Genomic DNA, 25,085 nt, shown 5'->3' on the forward strand with positions numbered 1-25,085 from the left:
ATATGGCATCTGGGACCATTTTGCTCACTCTTACGCCATCAGTTTACATTTCTTTTTATTGTCCTCCATGTGTGAATTGTTCGTTTTGTGTTTGTATTGTTTCAGAGCCTCCAGAGAGTCCATCCTGCCTGTTGTTCTTTTTGCCTAAAAATACGAATTAAATTAATGAGCCCAGAAACTCAGCCTTCAAAAATCCTATGAGTCATAACAAATCGCACGCCACAAATTTATATCACAACGTTTTTATGTGTTGGGGAGGAAATAAGCAATCGAGACCGATGCTTAAACATAACCACAACGTTTGTGTGTCGAGGATGAAGAGGCCGGAGGCTGTGCAGGTGGGCAAAAGCCAAAAGGGCTCCAAACCAATGAATCCTGCCCTCGTTCAAGCAGTTAATACATTCTCTGCAGGGGTGAAGGGAGGAATTTTGAGCCCTTAGAGAGCACCCCACCCTTGTATAATCCCAATGTCATTTCTTCAGCCATAATCCCACCTTTCACTCCTCGACTCCAGTGTTTATATGAGGTAACAGGTGCCAATATGGAGAGAATTCATGAGAAAATGCCAAGAGATGTATTATATTCTGTCGGCACCTGAGTAAGGATGGGAAAAAGGGTGCAAGGTGAATGAGTTTCTGCCTCTCTTGGATCCCACTTGAGAAGCAGGGGAGGATAGTCAGTTGGAGACGAAGCTGGGCTGCAGCCACGGCGTTTTTTGGGCCGGGGCGCAGACATCTGGCCTGATTCGCACTTCCCACAACATTTCAGGTCTCTCTGGTAAATCAGGAGCACTACAGCTGCACCGTGCATGACAGCGAGAAATCTGTTGTTTTGCTGAACGCCCCGAGTTCTTGGCTGGTGGGCCTCCTCGTCTAAAACACACGCACTCTGTCAGGGCCGGTGGGCTGCCAAAACCCTGGTCCTACAACACCAGGATCTTACTTTATCGTTTAAGAAACCACCAAAATAAGAATGTGAACCCTTTAAAGGGCCAGTCCACTCATTTTAAGATCATTTTGAACACAAACCCAAATATTAAATCCATCATAAAGACCTTTTTATGATGGCATGGCTGTTAAAAAGACTAGAAAGTGGCTTTTCCAGGATTTTATTCCAACTAAATATTGTGGACTTTATTCCACTTGGGAGCCCTAATATAAACTATTTGCCAGCAACAGCTGCAGCAGAAGCCTTGTGGTATTTTATAGTAGAATTCCCATTAAAGTCCCGACGGAGAGCTGAACTCGCACTTGCATGGCATTATAAAAAAAAAGTATGATGGGATTCCCATAGTCCCTTTGTCGCGAGGGCAGAACGGTAGTCTTGGATCTCAGGTTTCAGGCAAAGGGGCCTCCTCTTCTTGAATGGGGCCGAGTTTCGTGGAGGTGGTGCGGGGGGGGGGAGGAGGAGGAGAGCAGGAGCCTGCGGGAATCAGAGATCTTTCTTTTGTCCTCTTGTTCGGGACCCCGACACATGGGGTCAACGCGGCCTGAATGGGAGCCCGCTGAAAAGACTTGCCTTCGCACGCGGACGCACGCAGGAAGCACGACGACGCCGACGAGAGGGAGAGAGAGCGCGCGCGCGCGCGCTAATTAGGAAAACCTGGTCGAGCAATTAAGATCGAGGGAGCGAGAAGCCCCGCGCGCGTGTACCGGAGCGCAGAAGGTGGGTGTTTTTGTTGCGACGGTCGAGTTTCAATAAAGCTCGGCGGGTTTGTTTTGTCACCAGCGTCGTTTTGCAAAGTTTTTTTGTGTTTTTTCGGGGATTGTGCGCGCCGGAGAGCGGTGAGTCGCTGCGTTTCTCTCAAACTAACCAAATAACCTGCAACACTTCGTGGAAGTCAGAGTTTAGAGCTTATATTTGATTAAACTGCCTAAATAAACTCACTTTTTCTTGTTCCTCCACTAATTCTCTAATAGCTTGGTGGTTTTGTGCCTGAAATGATGGCTTCATCTTCTTAAGTTTTACTTCGCTGAAGCTTGCCACCACTTTTGTTTTCCTCCAGGAATGCCACACTTTCCACAACAATTCAGTCTGACTCAGCAAAGCGTGTTGAGGATCCCTTTAAACCTCCATCTTTTCTGTTTTATTTGAAATGATTGAACTCTTCACCATCTCGCAGATGAGCAGTGATATTCTCCTGTTGCTCAGACTGCAATTTGGGGATTTCATGTTTGCCCTCTGTCTGCTCCCTGAACCCTAAAAAAAAATCCAGCACTCTGCTTTTGGTTAGGCAGGAATGTTTCTCTCGCCTTCGCTTTGTCCAGATCCTTTTGCCCAAAAAAGCTCTCCAACCCCCTCCATCTCCTCCTGGAAGCCCAGTGCCTCCTGAAGCAGAAAAGCCATTAAATCAGTTGAGCTGGGGGTAGTTTTTTTTTCAGCCCACATGAGCAAATAAGCTACTGTCTTTGGGGAGCTGTTGGGAGGGCGGCGTTGCAGAAAAAGTGTTTGTGTTCCTGCGGAAGTCAAATAGATGTTTGGTGACTCTTTTTGTTGTTTTCCTTGGGGTCTTTATTTAGAGGCATTTTTACAATGTGTTAACAAGGGGTGCTGTAAAGCTCGCTGTCTGCTGTGGGAGGAGTAACCCTTCTCTGTTGGGCCCCCACACCTCTGGAAACCATGTCATGGGCCCTCAGCAGGAGCCACACTCATCTCCCCGGAGGAGTCCCACCTGCTACACGCTTTTATTCTAGCACAGAGACAAAAAAGAACCTCATCTCTGCACTTTCTTGGCTGCTCCTGATGTGAGTCATTGGATTGTTTTATTCATTGGATGGCTGACATGCAAGACGTCTACCACCCAGGCTTTTCTTGTCATATTAAACTTGCAAATTTTGTCTTTTGTTGAACGTACGTTGGGAGGAAGTAGCCTGAAAAGTTGTCCAGGTGTGTTCAGGTGCTGAAGGTTTATTTAGGGGCTAAAAACGTAAAAATCTCTTAGAGCATCAGCCTTTTTCGCTTCCTGATTTGTCCGTTCAGCATGTTTTATGATTGTGCCGATATTAGATGTCCATTAGTGGTGAGGCTGCTGTGGATTTGTTTGATTTCTCTTAAAAAAAAGATGCTTTTGGTCTGGTAAAGGGTCGTGTCCTCAGAGTTTGAACCCGAAGAGTTTCATTTTTAAAGGGACAGTCGATTTTAAAATGTGCTTTTGTGTGGATTTTGTGTCCTGAAACACCTTTTTTAGGTGATGTGTGTAATTGTATGGTGGGCTGAAACAGATGTCACCTTGCAGCTGTACTTGTTTCCCATCCCAGGCTTCATTTCAGGGTCACGGAGTTGTCTTGTTTTCTCAAACAATTAACACGTTTCCCACAGCAGGAATCCACACTTACACGTAGCCACGGGATGTGTTTTTTTTTTTTTTACACAATATGTCTCTAGTGGATGAATCACGCCTTTTTTTTCAAGTTTTCCAAACTTTCCTTTTTAGATCCGAGACGTGTTTCAAGGCCTGTAATTTTCCAATGTCTGGAATCTGCAACTTCCAACGTGTTTTCATAGCTTTGGTGGCGCTGGAAAAGTATTTTTAACATTCTGGGTTCTGTTTTTTGGTCGAATATTTTGCTGCTCAGGCTCGGGCAAGTCGGCCTCGCCATGTCAAAGTGTCAAATCGGTGCCAAATCGGAGGGAAGGAATGGATGAGTAACCTGGCGAGTGAGGGCCTGAGTACGGTGCATTAATTTGATGAGACGTGTCTACAGATGCTTGTCATGGCTTAAGCCTTGTGCCTGTTCCAGTGACTCACGAAATGCTGGTTATTTTCTTAACTACACCCAGTTTTTCTACAGCCTTTTTAGTTCAATATGTTTTTGGTGTTCGTCGGATCCCAGATGCCCTTTTTCAGTTTCAAATTCAGCTCATTTTGCAGAAACAAACCTCACATTCTTACCTTAAAGTTCTCAAAGTCGGATTTGTTTTGCTTCCAATTAACCTACAAAAGCTTTCCTGCAGATTCCTCGCCCCATGCACTGCCGTCGCACCGAAATTCCTGCAGATCCAAAAAAGCACAGCAGGTTTCCTTCGCGGCGAGCTGCGACTTGCCTGCCAACACTTTGATGTTTGGATTTAAGCGGCTCAAGCTTAGAATGTAAGAACTTTTAACCAAAACTGCTACCAGGACGAGCGTTTTGAGACAGATTCCCCAGTTTGTTGTGTCGTTTCCACGCCGACACCTGCATGTCTGTGAGAGATCTGGGTCGGATTAAGACGGAGCATGTGGCTCTGTTTATATCCGAGCCCTGCGGTCGAGGTCGACGTGGAATACTCGCATGGCTCCATGTGAACTTGTTGTCTTCTAATCATCGTGTGCACGTGTGAACACGAGGCATGTGTTCATCAATGTTTCCCCCTCCTCCCAGAGCTCATTTAGCTCCCCAGTCACCCCGGCACCATGAGTTGGAGCTTCCTGACTCGTCTGCTCGATGAGATCTCCAACCACTCCACCTTCGTGGGGAAGATCTGGCTGACGGTGCTCATCATCTTCCGCATCGTGCTGACGGCCGTCGGCGGGGAGACCATCTACTACGATGAGCAGAGTAAATTCGTGTGCAACACGCAGCAGCCCGGGTGCGAGAACGTGTGCTACGACGCGTTCGCGCCGCTCTCCCACGTCCGATTCTGGATCTTCCAGGTGAGCTCAAGTCAGGTTTGAATTCATGCAACATATTTAATGTCAAAATGCGATCTAAAGCTGTTTTTTTTTCTCTCCAGGTGATATTGATCACCACTCCCACCATCATGTACCTGGGCTTCGCCATGCACCGGATCGCACGCCAGGATGACAGCGAGTACCGGCCCGTCCAGAGCCAGAAGAAGAGGATGCCCATCGTCAGCCGCGGGGCGGTTCGAGACTACGAGGAGGCGGAGGACAACGGCGAGGAAGACCCCATGATCGCCGAAGAGATCGAGCAAGACAAACCCGACAAAGCAGAGAAAAGTAAGGTGGAGATTTAAGCATCGTTAGGCTTTTTGTTCCCCCTTTTTGAAGCTTAAATGAGATTCTCTTTGTTTTCAAGGCTCGGAGAAGAAGCATGACGGCCGCCGGCGGATCGCGCGCGACGGTTTGATGAAAGTCTACGTGTGCCAGCTGCTGTGGCGCTCGTCCTTTGAGGTGGCGTTCCTCTTCGGCCAGTACGTCCTCTACGGCTTCGAGGTGATCCCCTCCTACGTCTGCACCCGCTCGCCGTGCCCGCACACCGTGGACTGCTTCGTGTCGCGCCCCACGGAGAAGACCATCTTCCTGCTGGTGATGTACGTGGTGTCCTTCCTCTGCCTGCTCCTCACCGTCTTCGAAATCATCCACTTGGGCGTGGGCGGCATCCGCGACACCTTCCGCAGGCGGGCGGCGGCGCTGGGCTCGCGGGCCCCTCCGCCGTCGTCCTCGCGCGCCATGCCCACGGCGCCGCCCGGGTACCACGCCACCATGAAGAAGGAGAAACTGAAAGGGGAGCTGAGGGGCTCGCCGTTGGGCGACTCCGGGCGGGAGAGCTTCGGGGACGAGGGGCCGTCGTCCAAGGAGCTGGAGCGGTTGAGGAGGCACCTGAAACTGGCCCAGCAGCACCTGGACCTGGCCTACCAGGCCGACGAAGGGAGCCCGTCACGAAGCAGCAGCCCCGAGACCAACACAGCCGCGCAGACGGCCGCCGAGCAAAACCGCCTCAACTTTGCCCAGGAGAAGCAGGGGGAGGCCAGCGAAAAAAAAGGTAAAGAAGACGCTGCCGGGGAGTTGAAGTTAAGCTATTTGTAGGGTTTATAAAGTGTAGTGAAGAGAACAGACTGGAGACTTTTAGTTCCGTCACACGAGGCCTGACCTCAAGTCAGCAAAAACATCCCGTGACGGCGTAAGTGAGCGTTCATGCTGAATCTTCCTGTGTTTTTGTCTCCTCTTCTAGGAACACATGCCTGAGCGTGCTTCCTGCCTCAAACGTCTGTTCTTCCATTCCTACTGGCCTTTAAACACATTGGGGAGGAGGGGGAGGGAGGGGGGAGGTGCACATATGGGAGTGCTGTCAGACCACTGAGGGAGACCAAAGCGTGTGTGAGTGAGTGCTTGTGTGTGTGGATGAGAGATGCCTTTCAGTATTAGGGGGTCGGTCACCGAGCTCATGGTTCATCGACGGCCACATCTCGACTTTATGCTGACCTTCGTCCAAACCCGGACTGTGCCTTCGGCTTGAAACATTGTCTACACCCTGCTCTTTCACCCACTTTTTTTTTTTACAATAATCCTCAATTTCAGACCTTGTAAGGATTATCAAAAAAAGCTTTAAAACTCATCCGGCCAAGTGCTTTTTTGTCGACTCCCTCGCTAAAGAGAGGCTCCGTGTTTATGGCCTCGGAGAATCTCCCAGCCTTCTGGGGTTTATGTCACTTCTGGAGCAGCAGCGCTCCTTTTTTTGCAACTAAGGGGCGGCTTAACCTGCACTACATGAGTCACGCTTAATTTAAAACGGATTATTTGTTGTTTGATCCGCACAGCCGAAATATTCCAAACGCCTGTATATTTGCTCCGATCGGCCAAAATGTTTACCTGGGAAATGCTTGAATTCTTTATCGACAGGAAATGTTCAAAAGGAATTTCCAAGAATTTATTTTGTACAATCAGTTCATTTAAAAACATTCCATTAATTTTATTTCTTGACCAAAGCTCTAGAATATTCACCCTGTTGTTGGCGTCCCTTTCTTTCCTAAAGTATGTATATTAAATCCATCTATTGTCACTGCAGAAATGGAATGATTTCACATTTTGTGGGGGGATTTTTTCTGTCTTCTTTGCTACCGTTAAAATCTATCGTTGTTGTTTTTTGAGATTTACATTCTTCTTTGGTGAGACACATTTTCCATCCTTGACATGCTGAGGACGGGGTGACCGCTGGCTGCCGGCGATCAGCCCGGTGCCATGTAAACACACACACACACACGCGTCCTGAGACTTTTGATCAATAGCTTTCAGTGTTTATACAGAGGTCGTACGTCTTCATAGCCTGTCGGTCGGTTTTATGATCTTTTTGTCTGAACTAAGTAGACGGCCAAAGAGCTGTTTGATGCTGTATTTTTGTAATCATCTCACTTCCAGTTTTTGCTACTTTTGTTGCCAGGTACGACATTCCATTTTGAATATGGTATTTCCTTCAATGCTTTTTCTTTCTTTTCTAATTTTTTTCCCCCCCTATTGTAAGTGTTTTTGTAGTTTTTGTAACTGTAGAAACTATTTTTGTCTTCAGAGTAAATAAATATATTTGAACATGTTTGCTTTTGGACTTTCTACTGTGCATTTATAAGAATCAGGAGCAACACTTTCATGTTTACATCATAGATTTAATACACGTTTATATCTGTTGACAAAGCTAGTGTGAAGGTATTTGCTGTGTAAAAGTAGGCCTACACTGCCCTCTAGAGGTCAGAATCACAACACAAAGGAAAAGCAATACAATGGCAGGAGAAAAGTCCCTTCTGTAATTTGGGTGAACTGGCCCTTTAATGCTCAGATGCAAGTACACTCTTCAGGGATAATGTTGGGCAAGGTCTCATACGCAAAGGTGTAGCCGCCGTCCGACGTTGTGGTGATCCTCAAGGACTTCATGGTCCCTGGGACCGGCGCGCAGCACTGCACGATACCCAGCATGGCGGTGGTTCGATCCCAGGCCGAGCAGTTCCCGTGGCAGTAGTAGAAAGTCAGCAGCTTGGGGTGGACGATCCAGCTGTCCCAGCCCAGCTCCTCGAAGCTGATCTGGATCTGGGCTCGGAGGCAGTCGCTGTGCTGAGGTCTCTCCTGGGAGGGCCGCTGGAGCAGGTCTACAGCGGAGGGAGACCAGGGGATGGTGACCAGTGCGCGGCGAGGCGAGCGGGCAGGATCACGAGGCTGAGCTCTGAGGTGAAGGAACGGTGTCTTGTCTGATTGGTTGGTGTGGCACAGACAGGATGCACAGCGGACCTGCAGCAGAAAAGGGCCCTCAGCCATGGAGGCCAGCAGGTCCTGATCCAGCTGGTAGGTGGTCCATCCGTCTGAGCTCGCCTCTGATGGAGCCTCGGCCGCCTGCAGAAGCTGCTGAGATGAAGTGAGGAGGAAGAGCTGGGCGGAGGTGTTGGATGGGACTCCTTGGCCGGCGTAGAACCAGAACTGGGCCGACGTGACCAGAGACTCCTGGTTGTTGACGGAGGGCTGGAAGTAATATGTGAAGTGGCCGTCGGTGGTTTCAACGGGAGCCGAGTCGGATCTGGCACAAGAGGAGTCTGCCAACGGGAGATAAGAGAGCAGTCGTGGAAGTTTAGTGCTTTTTAATGGGGAATTTAAAGCTTTCTGTCGTCTAGAGGAGCATTTAGATCAAAATCTACACACATTATGCTTTGTTAGAATAAACTCTGATGTTGTGGGACACGGTGACACAAAAGTGAGAGGTCAAGCTGGTGTTGAGTTACTCTTTTAAACTTCAAAGAAGGAAGAAAAATCTTTATGGAAGCTTCACTTTCTGCTCAAACACCCTATAAAACATGAAGCCTATATACTTTTTTAATGTAACAGTACATTATATTCTGGGTATGTATAAAAAATATTTTCTAATGAGTTATTTGGGTTAAAAAATGTTCTTCTTACCAGAACTGGGGAAGAGAATAATTTGAAATGTTTCCTGGCTTGGACCCGTTTCATGGTTGACCCACGCTGTCCTGCTCGCCCGAGGGGCCCTCTGGGTTGCTCGCCTTGCTTCTGGCTGTGCCGCGCCCTGATCGGGACCCTGCAGTGTGGTTAGAGGAGGCTCCTCCAGCCCGAGGCCCTCCAGGACCCGCTCTCTGAACCAGGACAACACCGCTTCCCGGGACAGCTCCTCTCCCCAGCAGGCTTGTGTCAGGATGTGGATCCCCAAGATGCAGAGAGCAAGGGACACCATGACTACAGTGTGCGACAACTTGACACCTTCCAGGTGTGACAAACAAAAATATCCAAAGCAATAGTCCGACCAGAGTTTCTGTAAAGATGGAGGTCCAATTAGCTCCAGATAACTGATGATCCTCTGTGACTTTCCTTGTTCTCACACATTTGTTTGGCTCTGCAGCTATCCGGCTCCGAGGGAAGACTGCAAGCAAAAGCATTTTGTTGCCAACGCACAAGTGGAAGATAGCAAACGATGGCCTTGACGGTGGTGATCTGTTTCTGGTGGTTTCACACAGTATCCAGGGAATGTGTGTCTTATCTTATGCATTATGTGGATAATAAATGTTGCACAAGAATAAAAAAAAAAGATCTCTTTGCATTTTTTATTAGCTGCAGAGCTGCTGAAAACATTACTCCATGACCACTATTGCATGAAAACTAATTGTGCATGCTTTGACTTCATCATGGCGGCCATATCTAACACACACCTGTTTTCCCACTAAACAAAAAGGCAAACCTGCATGTGTGTTCTTTATCTGACTGGCCTTGAATCCTTCAGTCCGTCTAGAAGAAATATTTTTTTATCAGCTGTTTAAAGGGCCAGAGGCCAGATGTTCACAGTATTAACCACACGTCTTCTTTTGTTTCCATCAAAAGAAGGAGCTTGCAGTTGCCATGGAGTAAACTATAAATTATCGACCTGTGTGTTTAATTCCTGCAAACAATAAAGTTGAAATTAAATACTGTGAGATAAGATTGAAAACTCTGGAAAAAAGCTATAAAACCTTGATTTACAAGGTTGAGAACGAACCATCACACTCAAGATGTTCTACTATTTGAAATAAAGTCAAACTATAAAAAAAGATTTGGCAGTAATGCAACAGGCAACACATTATGACATGATATTGCTGTATTTACATTAAATCAGCTAATTTTTAAGAGAGGCTACGCAACTTGCTGAAGAGCGCCCTCATGTGGTCACAAGTGGCAACTACTAGAGGATGACACTGACGTGTCAGTTGAGAAACAGGTGTAAATAATACTAAATAATTATTTTAAAAAAATAATTTCAGTTTAACTTCTCTGGTTTCACGATTTTTCACGGCTTTTCTGGGATATTTGCGTGTAACTGAGCCGACATATATATATATATATATATATATATATATATATATATATATATATATATATATATATATATATATATATATATATATATATCATCATATATATCATCATATATATCATTTTCAGCGAATTATAAATAATTGAAGTAAATGAGCTGAATCTGGTTGAGTGTGTTCCAGCAGTATTTCATCATCAATTGAAGACATTGAGAGGTTCAAAGGTCACACACCAGAAGAATGAGCCGGTGATATCGAGGTATCGAGGCTCTCCTCCAGGTGGATTCCTTTTTTTAAATCTCCGCATGTTTACAGGAAATTCCCCTCAGGAAAATCATTTTTTCTTATTATATTCAGATTGTTTGGTTGTGTTCAGGCAGGAGAACAACTTGTCCCACTCGGCTGTTTCTGATGAATTCACTTCCTGACTGTTCTTTGCCGCCTTGATCTCTGTCCTGTTCTGTTCTACTGATGCTAATCAGGATGAACTTTCCTTTTTCTTTAAATTGAATCGTACAAGATGTTTCTTCAAAATGAAATCTAAAAGAAATATTTCATTTTGAAGAAACATCGTACGATCAAATCTAAAGAAATATAACTTCATCCTGAATAGAACAACATCTACTAACAGCATTATCCCGGAGAGGAACATGATACCATGGAGATGCAGCAAAATAGTGTTCAGTTTAACGGAAACTCATTGACTTAAAGTTTTAAAATGTACGATGAAACGTTTAATATTTGTTTTCAACGTATAAAAACACAATTAGAATCTAAAAGATAGACAAAATAATGCAAAATTGACAAAGAAAATCACTAAAACTCATAGAATTATTTCTTAAAGGTGCCATCATGAGTCACCGGCGTGTTTTGCAGGAAGTCGTGTTGGATGCTCTGATTGGCTCGGCTCGTAGAACTAAAGCGACAAACGACTGGTTCTGCTGTTTGTGTCCATGGACTAATTACTGCAGCTGTCTTCTTGTTATTTTACACCACAATGAGGGCTATTTTGGTATTGAGGTTCTTTGCTGGTCATATTTTATTTGGAATAATCCTAGAAATAAGCCATACACTCTGATTCTCTCTATTTCATCACATGGTGGTATTCTATTGGCACAACAAGAATGACGTGACTGTCCGGGGTCTGAGGTGCGCCTTCACAATAAAAGTCAGAGGTTTTAATTTCCACCTAGAAGCCCCGCATATACTTGAGTTGCAGTTGAAAAGCCACAGAAACGACGACGTGGCGTCTTTTCCTCACGACTTTACCTCGAACTCATCGGGATTTAGGAAAAGACGACTTTCTCTAAGCTACGTCATTATAATGCGACAGCTGGTGACTGACGTCTATTGTTGGCTCTTTAAACAGACACATTAAGGATGATCTCATTTTAAATGTGGACAGCCAGGTCACTGATATTATTTAGAAATTGTACCATGTGTGCACATGTATGTATGTTATAGTTTGTATATATTATGCTACTTTTTTCGTGTACTATGACCCTTACATTGTGTATATATTTTATTTTGAAGGTTGGAATGTACATTAAAAAAGGAATCTAGGCTTCCAGTCACAAGTTTATGATAATAATAATAATCATAATTTGTATCATTATCTGTTTTAGGTACTCAAAGACGCTTAAAATTAGATGCTGAACAAATACAAAAGTAAAAGAAAAGAAAATACTCAATACAAATTAAGTTATGGAGAAAGGATTTCATCTATTTCACAAGAATTGTTTTATTCTGCCAGTTTGTTAAGTTCACATTTCATTTCATATGTTATTTTAGTTTCTGCCTAAAAGTCTGCCTGTTTCCTCTCCAGGAAGCATCACCTTACTGTGGTGGAGAGGTTGGTGTGTCTATGACCCTGAGGGAGGCTGTCTGGAGGCTTGTGCTCCTGGTCGGGTCTCCCATGGCAAAGTGGTCTCAGGAGAGGGGGCCAGACTGGTTCACAGGGACCCTGTGTAAAAGTGAAGGGTGGTCCTTGCTGGGTCTTCCTCGTCCTCGTCGGGTTGCTGGTCGGTTCCCTCCCTCTGGATCTCCGTCTCGTGGTGGCATCTTCCTGCAGTGGCTGGCGTGGACCCATGGCTCTCTCTGCTCTTTTCCCGGCTGAGTTTCTTACCAGGAGTACCAGAAATGGTCGTGTCCAGCATGGTTCCCTCCAGCGACGTCTCCTGCAGGGGGGTTGGTAGGGCTGGTCTGACCTGTGTGTGGATAGACTTGAGAGTTGGAGAGGTTAATGCAGTCATCAAGCATAGGATGGCTGGATTCCTGGTCTTCTCTCAACATTCGGTCTGAGGCACACAAACCACTTTGGAAAATACGTTTTGTCCAAAGTGGTTCTGTTTTGTGTGAGTGGTTAGAGAAGCCCCGTGTTCACTAGGAACTGTCAGCTGCTTCCCTGCTTTTGATACGTGGTAGTCCATGTGTCGACATAGCCAGGTGCTGAAGCAAACATCACTGCAAACACGGGTTGCAGTCCAAGGTCGGGGCGGCAGTCAGGGTTTGTACAAGCTAAAGAAAGCTGGCATGTCCATTGGTTGTCCAAGTCGGCGTGTCCGTCGGTCCAAGTCCATGATCATGCTTCATGCTCTGCAGAGGCTGTGCCATCTCAGCATCATCTTCAAGATGGCTTGGATCCTATTATCTAAAATGGTAAATGGCCTCATCTATATCGTGCTTTTCTCCAAAGCGCTTTACAGGAATGACTGACATTCACCCATTCATTCACACATTCACACACCGACGGTGGAGTCAACCATGCAGGGCGACAGCCAGCTCGTCAGGAGCACTTAAGGTGTCTTGCTCAGGGACACTAGGCACTCTGCCAGGAGGAGCCGGGGATCGAACCGGCAATCTTGCGGTTGCCAGCCAACCCGCTCTAAAAACTTTAGCAGTGCCACTGTGTCAGCCTGGCAGGCCTGTTCACTTTCTGCAAACAAAAGTGAATCGTCAACATACTGCATCGTTTTCTCGCAGTAGCCCAGTATCACCAAACTACAGTTCGGAGTGTTCGGCCTTCTTGGAGACCCTGAATGGAGTCCTGCATGGGGCTCCAGTAGGGGACTCCATAGTTCTGCTCGGAGACTTCACCGTGCACGTGGGCAACGATAGAGATACCTGGAGCAGTGTGATAGGGAGGAACGCTTCTCTGATCTAAATCCAAGTGGTCGTTTGTTCTTATATTTCTGTGCTAGTCATGGACTGTCCATAACGAACACCATGAACCAACATAAGGATGCTCATAAGTGTACGTGGTACCAGAGCACCCTAGGCCGAAGGTTCATCGGTTTGGTTTTATCTTTTGACAATTTTTGTTTTTTGGGGGGAAAAACCGGAGCACCCGGAGTAAAACCCCTTTTTAGGAGAGCCGATGGACTCAAATGAAACCATCACTCTCCCCGATGACCTCTGAGGTGGTCCTGACAAGACCTGGCCCACCCCAAAGATGCAACAGAATATTACACCTCTAAGACGGCAACGGAGGTCGTCACAGAGGCACATCAGAGGCAAGACTTAGAGTCGTGGAGTAGTGAAGACATGTTACCAGGGCGACACGCCGCTGGCGGATTTAACAAATTAACACAAAGGCCAGAAGACAGGGGAAGAGTGGATCGGTGCAGGACTGGAATTGGAGCTTAAACTCCAAGGTTAAATTTGACCTCAAGCTGAACGCCAAATTTAAGGTTTTTTTTTTTGGTGAATCGTGAGATCCACTGAATGTGGGAAAACCGGAGCTCCCGGCGAAAACCCGTTTCTAGGATGAGACCGCTAACCTTCTTAGGCCTTAGAGCCCTGGGACGGTCTGCTACGCCCCGTCAGCGTTCTGCCCACAGACGAGCAGAACTTGCGCAAGTCCCTGAACTTCTTTGGAGGCTTGGTCAGGTGATCTACGATGGTGGAGGCAATGAAGTCCACAAGTTCTGAATCCTCCTTTTCTAGGGAGTTCAGCAGCATTTCTGCACTGCCAAACTTCTTACAGAGGCTCTTGAGAACCACCTCGACCATGTTGCTCAAGGCTTTAAAGGTGGGCTTCAAACCAGCATCCTCCACCCGGGGCAACGTTGCTTCAAGGAGGCGATCAGTGATGGCATATGCGGCTTTGCTTGGAAAGCTTATTTTGGCTTTCACGTAGAGCTTCAAAACCAGCATGTCCACTGACCACTCCAGAAAGTATGTTGCTGGTAGCCCCGTTTTCTTGCAGCTGTCGGCGATGACATACTCTGGTGTTGTTTCCGGGGTTGATTCTGCTGACTTCATCTCCACTCGGGATGATTTGGAGTAGTTCATCTCCTCTGTCTGTGATACGTTCACTGTCTCTGGTGATTAGGATTTCCTTATCTCCTCTGTGATTCCTTCACTGTCTACGTCTATTATTCTCTCCTCTGTCCGTCGCTCTAATGATCCTGGTGAGGCAACTTCATTTATAGCATTTGATGACTTAAGTCACGTGGACATCAAAGGCAGAAATCAAAGGCACCGAAGCCAGAATCCCCCGACGTCACAGATGAAAGCCAAGGAACGTAGCTTCACACAGATAACGACGAGCGCGCGGCTCGCTGCTACGCATCCGTTGCTGGGCAACGGCCGCACCAGCTTTGCTGAGCGCCGCCGCCGCAGCGTGAGGGACTACAAAAATGCCGGTTACGTCAACGCGTGAGTACGTGACGCAGCGCTACGTTAGCTCGTATGTTAGCTGTGAACATAGACATATTTGTAACAAACCAAACCGTGTGAAAATCGGGTAAAAATTCGGGGAGTTGTGATTAACGTAGTCGGGGTTTACACCTTCCTCAGTAGAATAGGCAGCGTCAGTCTATGAGGCGTCTATGATTGGCATCACCTGCGCCATGTTTGATTTACTTTACTAGAGAGGAAACAACGACAATCGTCTCCCGGGTGAGTTACGCTCCTTGTTGTTTACTTCCTGTGTTACTGGTGTTGAAACGCGCATATGTGACGTGTTTAGACAAGTGTCACAAAGTCAGAAAAGTTACGGTTACGTCTACGGCCTCTAGCTAAACGATGCTAACGTTGCTAACATTAGCCACTAGCTATACGTAACCGTCATACCGGGCTAACTCTCAAGTACGTCATATATAAAAAGCCTTATAGCACATCCGAAGAGACAACGTTGTATTCAGTTGTTTTTTTATTTAATTCAGAGGCTAATAATTGGAGTGAAAATGACCAAAAATGAAAGAGGAACTAATTATGAACATTTGGTTGTGTATTAAAGTGATTTATGAATATGAAATCAGTTGTAATCTTACAATTTAGTGTATTTACCACAAGAGGGCGCCAAAACACCACCACCATCACTACAGTAGATGCTTTTGGTAGAAACAGCATATCTTTTTTTAACATTTACTGTAGCTTTACATTTCCTTGAAACACCTGTCTTGTAATAAAAATATAAATAATAACAAAGATTATAGGAGAAGGTGCTATTGTGTGTTTTTTAGGCATCCTGAGTGGTTTCAATCTGGGCTGATTTCTGCAGTTTAATGGGTAATTCAGACTCAAAACATAATAATTAATAGGTTTCATCCCAATAAATCATTTTTAAAGAATAAGTTTTATTATTATTAGTATTATTTTTCACATGTTGAAACAGGTGCTCCTGTGAGACGCTGAAGCAAATCTCCCTAAAAGTGACAAGAAAACATCAACAGGCGTCACATGACACGTTAAAGCTACAGGATGTCAAACTGATTCAGAAGCAAAAACATATTTCACTAAAAAACAAGAACACACATTCATAAAGAAATAAGAGGGGGGACTAGAAATATAACACATGCATGCAAAACATTCAGTATCTAAATAAACACAGTCAGCATTATATTGTGCCTACTGCAATTCAGCTACTTGTATTGTATTGTTATATCACTGCCCTGCAGTGAATCACTGTCTTTATTCTTAGACTTTCTTTTTATAGAAACTCCAACTGTCACACGCATGCTGTCTTTGCCTCTCTGACACACACACACACACACACACACACACACACACACACACACACACACACACGCACACCCTTGTACTTCTGTCATTGTGGGAACATTCATTGACATAATGCATTCCCCAGCCCCTCAATCCTTACCTCACTCTAAAGGGAAATTTAAAAACCATGGCCTTTTGAAGCTCCATCCTAAAGGGAGGACTGGTCCTCACTCTCACACACACACACACATTGGTCGATAACGTTATCTAAAGGGCTTGTGGGGATCTAGTGTGTGTGTGTGAGTGTCGGTCATACATGGCAGGCCAAGAAATGTGACCTATCTGTGGCGGTGCAGCTGTCGTTCCCAACCTGAGGGAGTTGGTGGGGGGTTGAAGCGGTGAGATGGCAGAGAGAGAGAGAGACGAATAACATGATTTAAGTTGTTAGAAACTCAAAAAGAAGCTTTGTTGAGTTATTTTTATTTTTAGACGTACTCAAATGTCGTCATGGAAAACACACGAGAGCAGAAGTCCTGATGGTTTGACATTTAGGTGAAAGGATCTCTCTCTCTCTCTGTGTCTCTCTGTCTCTCACTCTCTATGTCACACCACTCCTTGCCGGTGTGAAAGCTGTTGAAAGGGACCATGGCCGTGGCTGCTAATGCTACATGATCCAGGGCGGACTTACACCTCCAGCCCGCGCTCGCTAAAGGACACGAGGAGACAAGGGCTTTTCGCAAATGATTTGAGATGAAATATTTCGCTCCATGGATCCTGTTACCTTAACTCGGACTTTGCGGGGATGTCCAAAGGGATTCCTTACGGCTTTGCCGGCGAAAGTGAGGTAAGATGCATTTCTTTCTATTATCGACTAAAGGTGTATTTTAAGCCGCCCTTTTGGATCAGCGTTTTAGCGGAATATGGTAAATTAGCATATGGAGCAAATCCAAGATGATGGAAAGCAAATCCCGCCACTTCCTTCTAAAGACTTTTATACTTTACTGCATGCATCAAAACTATTGTTTTATGGATATTATGTGCATACCTGGAAGAGTTCGCTGGACATAACAATGTGCATTTGAACACAGGTTGTTGGGACAAATGAGCAATGAGCACATTCCCTAACAAACAAATATTGATACGTAACTGTGATGTCATTCTAATTGGTGTACTGTGGTCATTCCAGTCCCCAGTGCAGCAGCCCGGGTCCAAACCACCTCTGGACTACCCATGAGCCCAAATATATGTGAAGCAATGGAGTCTTTCAGAAGAGGCCATCAATAGCTCTTCTTGAAATCAGTTCGCAGTTAGCAAGTCTGTAAAGAAACCAAGATGGCGGAAGGCTCCGGTTGCAACATCCCCACCAAGAGGCCCACAGTCACCGGGGACAGGATTGTTCCAGACGCCGCGGTCGCAATGCAGGAACCCACGCCTCCCGTTTTCACCCGGAAACTCCGTAAAGCCGCAGTGGGAACGAGTTGCGACATCCGGCTGAGGGTGTCGGTGGTAGGATTTCCCAAACCCGCGTTGACCTGGTACCGGAACGGCGAGTTCCTCCCTCCGTCGGAAGCCCAGGACTCTGGCGGGCTGTGGATTCGGGATTGCCACATGAGTGACGCTGGCGTGTATACTTGCGTGGCGACCAATGAGCTGGGGGAAGCAAGCTGCAGCGCTGTCTTGGCCATTATGGACCTCGGTGAAGGTAATCACATGTAACGCACTCTTTCTTGAACTTTCGTTTCATTTCATTCTACTTTCCCAGCTCACCCAGACAAAACAATTGTAGATCCCAGACTGTGTTTTGATCATCAGACTCTCTCAGCACAGTGTAAAATTAGCTTATGGATGCAAGTAGAGCCTTGTAGGAGGGGAGGTTGCTTGCTATTAGCTGCATAGCTGACCCTTTGGGGGTGTTTGTTGTTTTTACTGAGCTGAGGAAGTTGGGTTACGAGCACAGATGGTAAAAAAAAAAGTCCAGAGGAGGTTAAATTGTAGGCATAAGGCCAGGAAAAGTGGCCTTCAGGACTTGAAAATGGTTGGCTGCATGCATGTTTTAGAGTACTGCCCTCGTCTGCTGCAGGAGGTCATTGTCAGACGCTCAGCAGGCTAAGAATCCGCCGTCATCTCCCCGTCCTCTCTTCATTAATCATTTCAGACTACATAACCAGGGACATCATAGCTTCCGCGTCACAAACGCCATCACACCGTTTCCCTGGTGTCACAGTCCCTGACGCTGTAATTAAACACCTGCCCTCACGTCAAACCACCATCAAAAGAATAGATCTGCTTGGGGACAAATCCTGTAAGGAGTCTAAGTGCATGAAACGTTATTTTAACCTCCCTTTTAATGTTTTAAAAGACTAGAAAGTCTTTATTTCTGGTCCCCTTCCCTCTGTCGGTTAGTCATGCTTTAATTATCACATTTTTAAGCACAATTTAATTTAATTCACTGTATCAGACCATCCCACAATCCTTACTTTAAGGTCTAACATCTAACTTTTTCTTGTCTGACCACACCTGTATAATTTTAGACACCGTCTTTATGCCGACACCCAATCAGTCAAACGCCCGACCTGTTTCTCACACTCGGTAGCCGTTCTGCTGACAGGTCTCTGCAGAACTTATGGAGGGTATGACTTTTCCTGCGCAGACCAATGACGTAGTCGGCTCCTTTTAATAACCTGTCAGCAACTCTAGATGTTAATGCTCCTTTTAAAAAAGAAATCCATTCATACTGTAACACATGCTGTCTTAATTGAGAGTGTAGGAGGCAATTTAATGCAATTTAATTTCATTTACGTAAAGGATTTTCATCCTTTAAAGCTAGATCAGCTGTTAATTGGGATATAATATGCATATAAACTCATACAGGAGTATGAGAACATAGATGTAGCTCTTCAGAATAAGTCTCATTCCCTTCCCTCCTGATACGCTTGCATCATCAGGTTGAGTCCCACCCGTAGAATATGGAATAAGATATTAAGTGAGATAATTGGTTGCTGGGCAGATGTGATCAAGGGCTTGTCGCCTTCGCCTGTGGAGGAAATGGGAGCCTGGGAGTTGTATATGAAATGTCAAAGAGGTGTGATATATGTAGACGTCAGCATTTAGACACACATGAAGACTTTATCAGACGACTCAAAGACCGACCCTTTGTTTGGCCATGAGATAACGTGTGTTTTTCACCACTACGTCCTCGTTTTGTACCGTTCTGTCTCACTATCTCTCTGACCTCTGCCTCTCTCCTCTCTCTCCTCGTGGTTATTTACGTCCCGGTATGTGCCGGGCCCGGGCCAGAGGGCTCGTGCTCCAGTTGATGTGTGTGGATGCCGCCGGCCCCCCTTCTCCGATTGCACCAGCAGACATCACGGATAATTATAGCGCCGCCACGGTCAAGACGCGGCGCTGTCACTCTCAATCACGGGCCGGGGGTGATGAAAGAGAGAGCGGGTGGGTGTGCTGGGGAGAGCGGGGACGGCCGTTGTGTGTTCGCTGTTAGTGTGTTTCTGCACACGCGTGTGCGTGGTTAGCGTTCGAGCGTCACCCGGTCAGGTCTGTCACTTTAAGATATCACCCTGAGAGATTAGACCAACCAGGAACCAGGAGTAGTGGTGTGTCACAAGTCTAGACTGCTTTACTGACGTCACATTCTGGCATATTGGATTAATATACTGTGATAGAGGCCTGATAAGCAGTCCTGATGCAAGAAGCACATCGCTCACCTGTGGTATTTTTAAGCTCCAGAATATAGTATAGAACCTTTCGCTCATTCAAGGCTACGATGTTTTTCTCACCTCCAGCTCCAAGGTTTATGAGCTCTTAGCTGTCTGAAATAGATCCACCTCTCTTTGGCTTGAGTCCCCGTAACTTTCCTTTAACGTAGCACATCCTCAACGGTGTAAAACAACATGCGTGCATGGTTTTCTGGTGTTTTAAAACTAGTTTTTGACCCACAGAGGACAGCAAAGGTCGTTCGGGGTTTCTGTGCAGCGGTGTGTGTAATCACCTGCCTTAACTGCTGCTGGGGGGGGGGCAGGCTCTCTGAAAGGGGGGTGCAAAGGGAAAGTACAGTACAACTGAAGGGGTTGTACTATGCAAGACTGGAAATAGACGGCTGGAGTTGGCAGTCAAAGTTAGGGAGGACTGGGGGAAGACAGGGAGAGGGCAAAAAGACAGACATGGGCTGAGAAAGATAACGTTTAAAATTCTTCAATTCCTCATCTCATGCTGCAGAGGAAGCCATTGCAACGACATCATATTAAGATACGATGAAACTAGAGATTGGACTGGAGTCATTTTGAGGAAGTTGTGTGTCTCGATGGAAAAGCCTCGCTGGAAGTCTTTTGGGCAGAAGTAGCTACCCAGTTGTTGTTGTTTTAAGGAACACAAAGATCGACGAGAGCTATGTATCGGAAGCAGCTGCTTGATGCACGGAAAGCTTTGAGGAGTGGAAGGGAAGGTGTGAGTGGGCCGAGAAGCAAGAAACACAGAGGTGAGTGGGAGCTGGCGAATGCAAAACATGTACTACCGTCGTGTGTTGGAGATCCTTTTAGCAGGTTGAAGTAAAAGCAAGGGGATTTATAAAATGCATCCTCGCCCTAAGTGCAACAGCTGGAATGGAAATGAAACGAGGATAATACACTTTAGGGCCGCGATTGCTGCTGTTTAATTGGATTCAGGCTGTAGCTCCTCGATGCCGTTCCCTCTTCTACAAAGCCCTAGCTGTGCTTGGATAATTCTTTTTACTGCAGGCAATACTTTAAGGTAAAAGTAAGGATATAAACAGTCGAGTTATCCGTTGTTTTCTCTCAAAATTTGAACTTTTTGTAGTCATTGGACGATTTTAGCCGGGGAACCAGAATACACAAATTCAGTTTATCCAGAGAATCATGTCCAAGCAGCTCTCGGACCCAGTCCATGATCCGAATGTAAACAAAGGGGTCATCCCATCCCCTGATTCCAGAGAAGAAGGTTTGAAATCATGGACTACCACGAGACCGATAGCTAAATCTGAGAGTTTGCTGATGCTTTTAAAGTGACTTTTTTTCAGCAATATATTGTTAAATGTGTGCACATTGTGACCAGGGATTTGATCCAAAGGGGTTAAAAGGTCATTTCTCATTTCAGCTCGACTTTAAACCTATTTATCTTCTCAGTCAGTGTCCGTTAGATCACACATTTGTTATTGACCTGCTGTGGATTACGATGGGTTTCCATTGGCCTACTATAGAAAACATCTATGGCTGCTTGATGGTTTCACATTCTCTAAATATTATGTCCAAGTGGATTAAGGATGCCGTGCAATTAATGAGCTTCTCTAATTCTCACGGGGCAGCTGAGGCAATATATGAGGGTGAAGCCAACGCCGTTTCCCTGGTGTTTGGTCTGGCATGGGGTGTGTTTGTGTTCCATGCTGCCGGTACACAGTCATTCACAGGAACCCTCTGGGATTTGGTCAGGATTAGGTGGTAGGATCCAGTTGCAGTGTGACTGTCAACATTGGCCACATTTGCTTCTGAAGGGTTTTGGGGGGCAAATAAGGAGGCATCAGCTTTATTCCAGTTTTTCAACATTTTTTTTGCCTGTCAAATAAGTTGTCGACCTGGTGTGTTTTGGTTTCTGATGTTCAGCCAAGATTTCTAGTGCGATTTTGTTGATTTAATTAAGAGTTTTTCGTGGATTTCAATCAGGAGAGACACGTGAGTGAAGAAAAAGATTGTTTATCGGAACAGATATGTAATTATGAAGGCCTGACAGAAAATCTTTGCCGCTTAGACTCTTCGGGGAGATTTGTAATTGGGGGAAGCGTCTTCCCCCGAGCAGTAGCTAGATAAATCCCCCCGTAGAGTCCAGACACTGATGGTGTTTGCCGATGATTCTGGGCAGTGAATTCATTTCTAGACCTTTTTTTTTTCCCCCGAAGGTGCAATTGGTTCTGCCGCAGTAGCAATAAAAACAAAAGACGATGGGAAGAAGGGCAGGAAGATAGTCATATTTAAATAATTTGGTACAACTTGATATGAGTGATATGGAGGGTTTGATATGAGGTGTGATCACAGCGTGATGTAACGGCAGCGGGATCCGAGAGCTTAGGCCAGGACCTGCTGCTGATGAAGCTGCATGCCTGGAAGGCATCCATCAAGGCTGCTCCACAGAAAGCAGCCCCTGTCACAAAATCCATGGGTCTCCGTGTCTGCTTGTTTTTAAGCTAATTCAACTGCTCATTCAAAGCCTCCGTCTCCATTTTTTACAGGAACGTTTAAAGTCGTAGAATGAATTGTTTGCACAGGCATGTCGGAGGTCAATAATGAGCATTGGCTCCCGTTCAAGTCTGTGTATAATGGAGGTTTAAACAGCGCAGAGAACAATGTGGCCTTATGAGCCGTCGGATCCAGAGGAAGATAGATGACACGTACCAACAAAATGGAATTATCTTTTCTCAGCGGCTGATATTTTCTGATTTCCAGCCGGTAGAGAGGAGCTCTTTTAGCGAGCATCAAAAACACCTCATGGGAGATATTTCCAAGCAAATGGAAGCTTCGCCAGCGCATCTGCCCTCTCATTGGATGATGTTCCGTGGAAATCTTGTGTCATGATGAGCCTATTGATCTGGGGGGCGTTTGAACTGTTACTTGGGGGTGTATCCCGTATCACGCATAAAGCATTGGTATTGATTTGCTGCGCTTTCTGCCGGACCGAATGCCTCTCACCGGTGATGGATGGAGGAGGACTGCGAGGGTGAATAGAGGGAGGTTTGTTAAAATAACAAGTGGAAACTGTATTCCACTGCTTCTAGGTTTTGTGTTCAAGGAAAGATGGGGACGCCTTGCACTTGCAGCTCAGTGGTAATCATCAAATAAATGGGGAAAGACGAAAAAAGAGATAATGACCAGAATGAAAGTCATTAACGGAGCGACTCCCGATTCAAGGCAGGAGTAAATCCCACGTATTGATTCTGTGTTTACGAGGTCATAAACGGCAACGTGGCTCACGCTGAAAAAGCACAACGTTCGGGAACGTCAGAGCCGGTTGGATCTGGGTCCGCTTGTCATCATTTTTGCGGTTCATTTGACGGGGGCGGTGTGGGGAGCACAGATGTGTCTGGAAGAACAATTAATACGAGTCGGAGTGTGTTTTTAAAGGGAGGAGGAGGTAGATGGATGGATGGTGGGAAGCAGTTTGTTTTCTCGTCACGTTTTCTCGTCACGTTTGCTCAACAAAATCCTCAAGGAGGGTTTTATAATATCATATGTTAATGTTGCTCCATTTCTAACGTTGAAGTTGTTTGTTTTTACCTGAAACAAGTCGGTGTTTGCTCTTCCAGTTCAAATAGCCCTCGGGTGCTTGAGGCTGTGCTAACCTTGACCCTATCACTGGTTAAAGCTTACAGACATGGAGTACAGATACATAATTGATGGCTTATGGGATCTGCTAAGGTCTGCTTCCTTCATCAGAGAGGAAATATATAGAAAAATAGACATATTGTAAGGATTTGTATTTGTATTCAGCAGGAAACACATTTCACTCACCCTTCCCCCCTCTTTAATCTCCAGCCATTTCTTCCCCTCTATCCTGTCTTCTCTGCCTCTTTCTCCTCCCTCGCGAATATTTTCCCCCACCAACCCTCCACTCTCTGCTCTCCATCCCTCCTCTTTGTCTGTTTCTCCCCCCCTCAGTCTTGCCCTTTTTGTGGGACTCATCTTTCACTCCCCGCTGCTCAAAAAAACAAAAAAATCAAGGTTTCTGTTGAAGCTTGTTCTTTTCTTCCGTGTTTTTTCCTCCTCCTCCTCCTCTTATTCACCACTCTCATCACTGCAATCAAGACCAGCACACCCCTTATGCTCAGACTTCCAACCCCCACCTCCGCCTGCTCCGAGTGCGCTCCCGATTGAGGCAGACGGGGTTGGGGGTGGAGGGAGAGATAGAGCTGGGCGAACCAGCTGAGAATTGCCCCCTCTAAAGACGACGACGTCTACGTCAGAGAAGGACGCTGTTCACATCAGCGGATACACGCTCAGACACAAAGACACCTGGCTCCGGCTGATTTGCATCTCCTTCTCCCCGTCTTGCTGCGAGACCGGAGAGTAGAAACACCCACGCACGATATTCAGCTGAATCCCGTTTTTCTTGATTCCTTTTTTTTTCTTTTTTTTTGATGATGCCACACCCCGTTTTTCGGCTCGTGGGGAGGTTTTTGTGAGCTCATGCCACAGGTAATATCGCACGCTTGACAGGAAGCATTACTTGAGGAGAGATGAAGAAAATCTGGTCCAAGAAGAGATTTCAGGTAAGTTTGCTCCATTTTTGGAAATTAAGGAAAAACGTTCCATGGATGTTAGTGGGTTTTTACATGTTGGGATGCCATGCCACACCCTTTAACTGATAATGACATGCAAATGTGTAAATATATTAATTACAACCTAGCAAATTGATTCCGTTGGGGGGGGAGGAAAGAGTGAAAGTGTGCATATGCTGTTTTCCACTTTTGTTGTCCGGAAATTGAGGGCAAATCAGGGCAATGTGACAAAGAAAGTCTGACCAAGTAGAAAAATACTCAAGAATCCTCTCATTCAAGCCACAAAAAATGATCTATTTATGACTTCTGCCGTACGAATCACGCCTCGGAAGTCGTGACCGTTTTGTTACATAAATAAGTGATTCTCATAACAGGTTTTCAGGAATGGGGCGCAGATGAAAAGTGTGTCAGTGGGCTACACTCCATGGAGACATGAGAATCAGGGCAGCCAGTCAGGAGCAGGATGGAGCGGATTTTCTGATGGCGCTTTGCCTCCGAGTCCCGCATCCATATCAAACCCCTGCGACTTGTTCTTTTTGGTTCTGATCTGTGAGGAATAACGCTTTGTAGGATTAGGATTATATGCAAGTATTGAAGCCCCTTTTTCAAAAAGGATGCTGGCTCTCGCTGATAAGATTGCCTCGGGGGCCGTGACAATGGAGATCACGACAAACGATGGAAGCTTCTAGCGGAGTCAAACAGCAGTTAGCAGCAGGCAACAGTTAATCGAATTGCCTGACACCAAAGCATTAAACCAATGGGGGGGGAGTGCGTCGCAATCGTGGGGGGAAATGAGTCATTTCACCTCGCACTTTTTGCTACTTCTTTTCGATTTCTCTCCGCTGCA

The 25,085-nt window shown here is 45.9% G+C and overlaps 3 protein-coding genes across 4 annotated transcripts in view; 2 read left to right on the forward strand and 1 right to left on the reverse strand.

The window, feature by feature from the left end:
* The first annotated feature begins 1,457 nt into the window (after positions 1–1,457).
* LOC311010149 (gap junction gamma-1 protein-like) lies at positions 1,458–7,250 on the forward strand. 2 transcript variants are annotated; one of them, XM_084004689.1, is made up of 5 exons: positions 1,458–1,665; positions 4,362–4,633; positions 4,714–4,939; positions 5,019–5,705; positions 5,895–7,250. In XM_084004689.1, the coding sequence occupies exons 2-5, from the start codon at positions 4,394–4,396 to the stop codon at positions 5,906–5,908; spliced, it is 1,167 nt and encodes a 388-aa protein (XP_083860815.1). In that variant the 5' UTR covers positions 1,458–1,665; positions 4,362–4,393; the 3' UTR covers positions 5,909–7,250. The 2 variants fall into 2 exon arrangements, with proteins under 2 accessions (XP_083860815.1, XP_083860814.1); XM_084004688.1 differs by lacking the exon at positions 1,458–1,665 and adding an exon at positions 1,674–1,784.
* A 236-nt stretch (positions 7,251–7,486) lies between these two features.
* Positions 7,487–8,915, reverse strand: inha (inhibin subunit alpha; the record flags this gene model as incomplete). Its single annotated transcript, XM_084004306.1, has 2 exons — positions 8,597–8,915; positions 7,487–8,235 (listed from the first exon to the last, which is right to left on the reverse strand). The coding sequence occupies exons 1-2, from the start codon at positions 8,886–8,888 to the stop codon at positions 7,487–7,489; spliced, it is 1,041 nt and encodes a 346-aa protein (XP_083860432.1). The 5' UTR covers positions 8,889–8,915.
* Positions 8,916–16,433: 7,518 nt separating this feature from the next.
* Positions 16,434–25,085, forward strand: part of spega (striated muscle enriched protein kinase a) — a 33,451-nt gene continuing 24,799 nt past the window's right edge. The window contains exons 1-2 of the mRNA XM_084004359.1: positions 16,434–16,786; positions 17,129–17,644. Of these exons, the coding sequence (XP_083860485.1) occupies positions 17,275–17,644 (370 nt within the window). The 5' untranslated portion in view covers positions 16,434–16,786; positions 17,129–17,274. The remainder of the gene's footprint in view (positions 16,787–17,128; positions 17,645–25,085) is intronic.

Source organism: Eutrigla gurnardus (assembly GCF_963514095.1).
Source record: "Eutrigla gurnardus genome assembly, chromosome: 24".
Lineage (NCBI taxonomy): Eukaryota > Metazoa > Chordata > Actinopteri > Perciformes > Triglidae > Eutrigla > Eutrigla gurnardus.

Excerpts from the sequence above, each read along its gene's own strand:
- LOC311010149 (XM_084004689.1), top strand. The coding sequence starts at position 4,394 with ATGAGTTGGAGCTTCCTGACTCGTCTGCTCGATGAGATCTCCAACCAC. Across the intron at positions 4,634-4,713 it reads TCCGATTCTGGATCTTCCAG|GTGATATTGATCACCACTCC; the intron begins GTGAGCTCAAGT and ends TTTTCTCTCCAG. Across the intron at positions 4,940-5,018 it reads ACCCGACAAAGCAGAGAAAA|GCTCGGAGAAGAAGCATGAC; the intron begins GTAAGGTGGAGA and ends TTTGTTTTCAAG.